Source organism: Charadrius vociferus, unplaced genomic scaffold (assembly GCF_000708025.1).
Source record: "Charadrius vociferus isolate BGI_N301 unplaced genomic scaffold, ASM70802v2 scaffold871, whole genome shotgun sequence".
Classification (NCBI taxonomy): domain Eukaryota; kingdom Metazoa; phylum Chordata; class Aves; order Charadriiformes; family Charadriidae; genus Charadrius; species Charadrius vociferus.
In genome coordinates this window covers 558,405-563,741 of record NW_009646866.1, presented here as the reverse complement: position 1 = coordinate 563,741, position 5,337 = coordinate 558,405, and the positions used below count along the sequence as shown (strand labels likewise).

Sequence of the window (5,337 nt, the reverse complement as noted above, 5' to 3'; positions counted from 1 at the left end):
AGTCCCCTTTCCAAACATTTTTAAAAAGATTAAAAAAAAAAAAAAAAAAAAAAAAAAAAAAAAAAAAAAGATAAACAGTGCAAGAAAAGTGAAGCCCACTGGCGAAGCAGAGCCTCAGCGTACAATCACCCTCAAGAACCTGCAAACATCCATATTTCAATAATAGGTCTGTACTTGAACTGAGTTTATATTGGAAAAGCAACAAATTTATGATACACAGCTGCTGCAATTTACCCAGAAAGCTGCTGCCAGACATTTTCTCTAAGCGGAGAAAATTACTTCTTTGTACTGTACTACATTAAATCAGATGACTTTGATGTAGAAATATTACATCTATTTTCTTTACTTTTATATAAGACTAAATATTCTCAAATATTTTAGGAAGAGGTGTGCTTAATTCTAAAGAAACTGATAAATACAGTCCTCTACAAAAGCCCTGTAGGTTTCACACAAACTTATACATCTCATTGGCACTTTTAAACAGAGTACTTGTCTAAGTCTTGAATTTTTCTAAAGTGTTTGAACCCCCAGTGTGTCACTAAGAACTGTAAATTTACAGTGAGGACCAAGGTTTGAAATCAACCAAGGTGATCTCCCCTAAATATGCAGTTTCCTTCTCTGAGATCTTCTCTTGGTCATCCCACCATGACTAAGAACGTGGCAACACATGAAGAAGCCTGTCAAGCAATATATAACTGTGAAATTTTTAAAAAATTTTAGATTTTTTTTTTTTTAAACTCATCATAAAATATTTCAGAAATAACATTTACTTCATTACTCATTAGTGCTTTATGGGGGAGGATGAATCCTGCACTTGTTGTTCACCAACTGCAAAGCCCCCGAAGTAAAGGCTGTTTTTCAAACATTACAGTCTAAATAATATAATAATAATAATAATAATAATACAATTCCTATCTAAGGTATCAAAAAAATAAGATTTTCCATAGTCTAAGTAACTGGACATGCAAGTACAACGTCACACTCACTTATTTGGAATTTTTCTCTCAATAAAAGGTAGTTTTAAACCAAACTGATAAGTTAAAGAAACACACACACAAACATACCCACAAATACTTACTGAAAAGACCTGTGGCTATAAAAAGACATCATATGCTTCCAAGACTATACTACAGTTTCAAAATCAGCTAGGGAACCAACACTTACCCCTGATGGTCTGTTTCGGGTCGCATATCATACACTTGACACTGTGCCAGCCTCACAATCACTCCAGACCGCAACAGCTCTAATGCCCCTTGCTGACTTTTAGCTACTCTAGTGAGGAATGCCTAGGGAAGAGCAGAGAAGGATAAGTATTGGAGATGCTCAATGAGAGTCGTTATGACTATTCTCTCTCTTCTTAACATCATTTCAAATACTATTACTTTAGTAAAATATCTCAAGTACAATCAATGTGAAGTATAGACAAGCAATTTTTATTCAAAAAAAAAAAAAAAAAAGCACTGTATCACAGAATCGTTTCTGAAGTACTATTACCATTTTGGACTCATAGGTGTACAGCGCTTTAAGTAAAGGGGGCTGAGGTGTGAGCAAGCTCTGAAGAGTCAGATCATCATCTGCCAGGCTATCCACAAGCACCTTCAGGTAGCCACTATTGGAGAGATACAACAGCCACTGCTGCTGCTTGTCTACTGAAACAATACGATCAAGCAAAGCCAATGCCAGCATCTGGGATGGGGGAAGAAAAAACAAAGCAAAAAAAAAAAAAATCAAACCAGAATTAAATCTGTGAGATCAATGAGATTTCTAACAAATACCTAGAAATATGAAATGCTAAGTAGTTCCTTCTAATGGCTTCTTAAAAGCAGAATGCATTTCTGCACTACAATTACAATCCTTTATGTGAAAATATTTTAAGATGTCTTGACATTTTAGTATATTATGAGCCAATTACCTTTTCTCTATTCTCTATTCTTTAACACAATATTACAGATACTGCTGAACAATAACTATGCCAAAAAATTTTAATGAAGTATTGCTACAAGCACTATTGCTATTTAAAACTCCTTTGCATTCTAACTAGATTCCTGTCCACTGAAGTTGGTATTGGAAAATACTTCTTCCTGAAGCCACCAAACCTTCTCAAAGTGGGAAAATAAACTGGCACATCCGTGATTTAAAAATAGTAACAAATAAATGCCACAGCAGTTCATACCTACAATTTTTTGCAGCAATGCTTGCTACCCTTATTTTTAAAGAATAAGTCACATAACTTTTTTGAGGAAAAAAAAAAAAATAATGTGCACATATTGCCCCTACTTTCAACAGCTTGAAGGATGAGTGGGAGGACAGAAACATGAAAGAGATTAAGTATCTACAAAAATTGTTCTAGTTCTCCCTCATGAAATTTCCCCTTTCTGCACAGTAGTAAAATGTTCTTCAAAACAAACTGAACAGCAATTGCAAAGGAATAGATTTATTTACCCGGCCTATCTCATGACCATCACAAGCATCACGACAGACCACCTCCATCAGAGCTGCCCCATAACTCTCAATAATTGCCATGTTTTCCCGTTGCAATTTACTAAACACATCTTCAGGAGCTGTCAGACGTTCCCACATAGTTTTTTTAGCTGTAAAAAGCAAGTAAAACAAAAAATGAAAAATGCAAAGATGGGCAACTTAGCATTAACTTAGCTACAGTACAGGTGAGGCTACCTCCCTCAGGGCATTCTCTATCTTGCAACAGAAATGCCCCAAACAATGGACAGGGTTTTTGACTGAAAGGCAAATGTTTTCCTACAAATCCATTCTTTCCTGAACATCACACAGAGGCCAGCCGGCATAAAAAAAAAATACACGTGCCTGTATAAATACACCACCCTTGCAAATATATATTCTACGTTACATGTATTGAATCTTAGAATAATTTTGCCAGATTATTAGACCTAAGAACTTTCACTGGGACCAAAACACTCAGTTTTGAAGGGACGTAAAGAAGGTGACTTAAGTGGGAAAGGGCTGAATCCAAAGCCAGCAAGAAACTATGAAGGGGTCATAACAAATTCAAAGGCATTTTTTACTACTGTTGCTCAAAACGCTAATCAAGTAATATCAGTAAGAGTCTGCATGCACAGGTACTAGTCCCAGGTTTGTTTTTCAATCCTTGCCCAAGCTGTAAGATGAAATAATGATTAGAAACACTGAAAAATCAAGTATTTAAGCCATTAATAGAGAGAATGCGATATTCACCATAAGCTCTCTTGGTTAAGCAGCAAATCTGGCTGGCTTATTTTTTGGGGGGTAGGGGTGATGCTTTTTTTTTGTTTGTTTTACCCCTAGGGGTTCTCAGCTAAAGAACAAAATATTAAGCAATCTTTGGGTTGTTTTTTGGGGGTTTTGTTTGTTTGTTTTTCAATCAGATCACTGTGGTATAAGGGTACATACAGATGTGGAGGCAATACATTTCCACAGCTGTAACTGTTCTCAAGTAGGTCCAAGTAATCTCCAGTCCTTTGACAATTTTGTAGCTGTGATGCACAGGTTTAAATGGACACAAATGAAATATCTTCTGTAGTGCTGGATGTCAGAAATGTAATACCCTCATTCAGAACAATACATTTTATACATTTTGAATACATATTTTCTAGACAGGTCAGAATAGAGGAAGATTTGCATCATTTAGCATAAGCAACTAATTTCAGAGGCTCTTGGAGTAAGATGGTTTCTATTTACACAATCTATCTATTTCCAGAAGACAATTCAGCATGCAGAAACTGTACTGTTCAGGGTTAAATAACAATTTATTTTTTCTCCTTTCCATAATACAATTGGACCATACCCGCTTCTAAAGTGTCTGGTTCATCTGGTCTCTGGGCAATCTGCAAATAATAAAGCAATGATCCATAAAGGTGCGTTCTCACTCTCTGGAAGCCACCACCTGTTCACAAGAAACATTCATAATTAAAACCAAATAGATGTTCATAAGAGCAGCTCTCGTATAAAGACAGGCTGAGATAGTTGGGGTTGTTCAGCCCGGAGAAGAGAAGGCTCCAGGGAGACCTTATAGCGGCCTTCCAGTACCTAAAGGGTGCCTACAGGAAAGATGGGGAGGGACTCTTTATCAGGGAGTGTAGTGATAGGACAAAGGGTAATGATTTTAAACTGAAAGAGGGTATCTTTAGATTAGATATTGGGAAGAAATTCTTTACTGTGAGGGTGGTGAGACACTGGAACAGGTTGCTTATAGTAGTTCTGGATACCCCATCCCTGGCAGTGTTCAAGGCCAGGTTGGACAGGGCTTTGAGCAACCTGGTCTAGTGGGAGGTGTCCCTGCCCATGGCAGGAGGGTTGGAACGAGATGATCTTTAAAGGTCCCTTCCCACTCTAACCATTCTATGATTCTATGATGTAAATTCCATAACACCATCTTCAACTGGCACTTAATTTAACTTTCCTATGGCAATGATAGCAGAAATAAATAAAACAAACAGATTTCTTAAGTCAGAGTTCTACTGTTCACATAAAAGAGTATTTGTAAGTAAATTCATCAAGTTTATGCTGCTCAAAAAAAGTGGCAATATTTACACATCTCTCTTCTGTTTGTTGTTCAGATTAAAAAAAATAATATGCCTTTAGTAACTTTCTTCTTGTTAGTAACATCACTTAGATCTATATGAATCATGTAAGGTCCACCTAATTGACTGTAATAAAAATCCTCACTGCAGTAACAGGAAGCAGCTCAGTCCATCTTTCTACTCTTGGTGTTTGGAATTCGCAAACACGAACTGCAAAGGTCAACACACCTGTTTTCAAAATGAAATCCAGCAGCTTTTTTAAGATGATGTGGAGAGAGGAGTCACCAATGGAAGCAAAACCCATAGATATGCTCTCAGAGCCAGGTGATGAGGTAAAAGAACCATCCAGCATCAAGACATATTGGGACTGTCCCGCCATAGGCAGTGCAAGTGGCTGTTTCTGCTCAGTTTTCACGGACTGGCTGAGGTGGGCAGTCAGGGTGAACACAGCCCCTGCCACCACAGGCATCAACTCTTGAGCTGCATCATCATCTAGGATCTTAATACAGAAGAAGAAAGAGAAAAAAAGTGAAGTAAAGAAGCGTCTGATTTCATGAGCTATTAAAGCAATTAATTTAGCCTCTCACAGCTATTTCATTTATGTACGGATAAGGATTTCATTAACATGGCACTATTTAAAACAAATCAAAATCAGTAGTGTCAGAAACTTGTTCAGAAAGATGAGCTGAACACATTTTAATTGAGAAGACCATTAGCTTTCATTTTTTAATTTACATAAATCACAAGCAGAATGATAATTAAATTTGGATGGGGAAAAGGGAAGGAACGTGCTGACATTTGA

The 5,337-nt window shown here is 36.9% G+C and overlaps 1 protein-coding gene across 1 annotated transcript in view; it reads right to left on the bottom strand.

Moving 5' to 3' along the window:
* Positions 1-5,337, bottom strand: part of NUP205 (nucleoporin 205kDa) — a 53,606-nt gene that overhangs the window by 9,118 nt on the left and 39,151 nt on the right. The window contains exons 29-34 of the mRNA XM_009894412.1: positions 4,764-5,034; positions 3,800-3,898; positions 2,443-2,591; positions 1,495-1,686; positions 1,165-1,286; positions 124-139 (exon numbers count right to left, since the gene is read on the bottom strand). Of these exons, the coding sequence (XP_009892714.1) occupies positions 124-139; positions 1,165-1,286; positions 1,495-1,686; positions 2,443-2,591; positions 3,800-3,898; positions 4,764-5,034 (849 nt within the window). The remainder of the gene's footprint in view (positions 1-123; positions 140-1,164; positions 1,287-1,494; positions 1,687-2,442; positions 2,592-3,799; positions 3,899-4,763; positions 5,035-5,337) is intronic.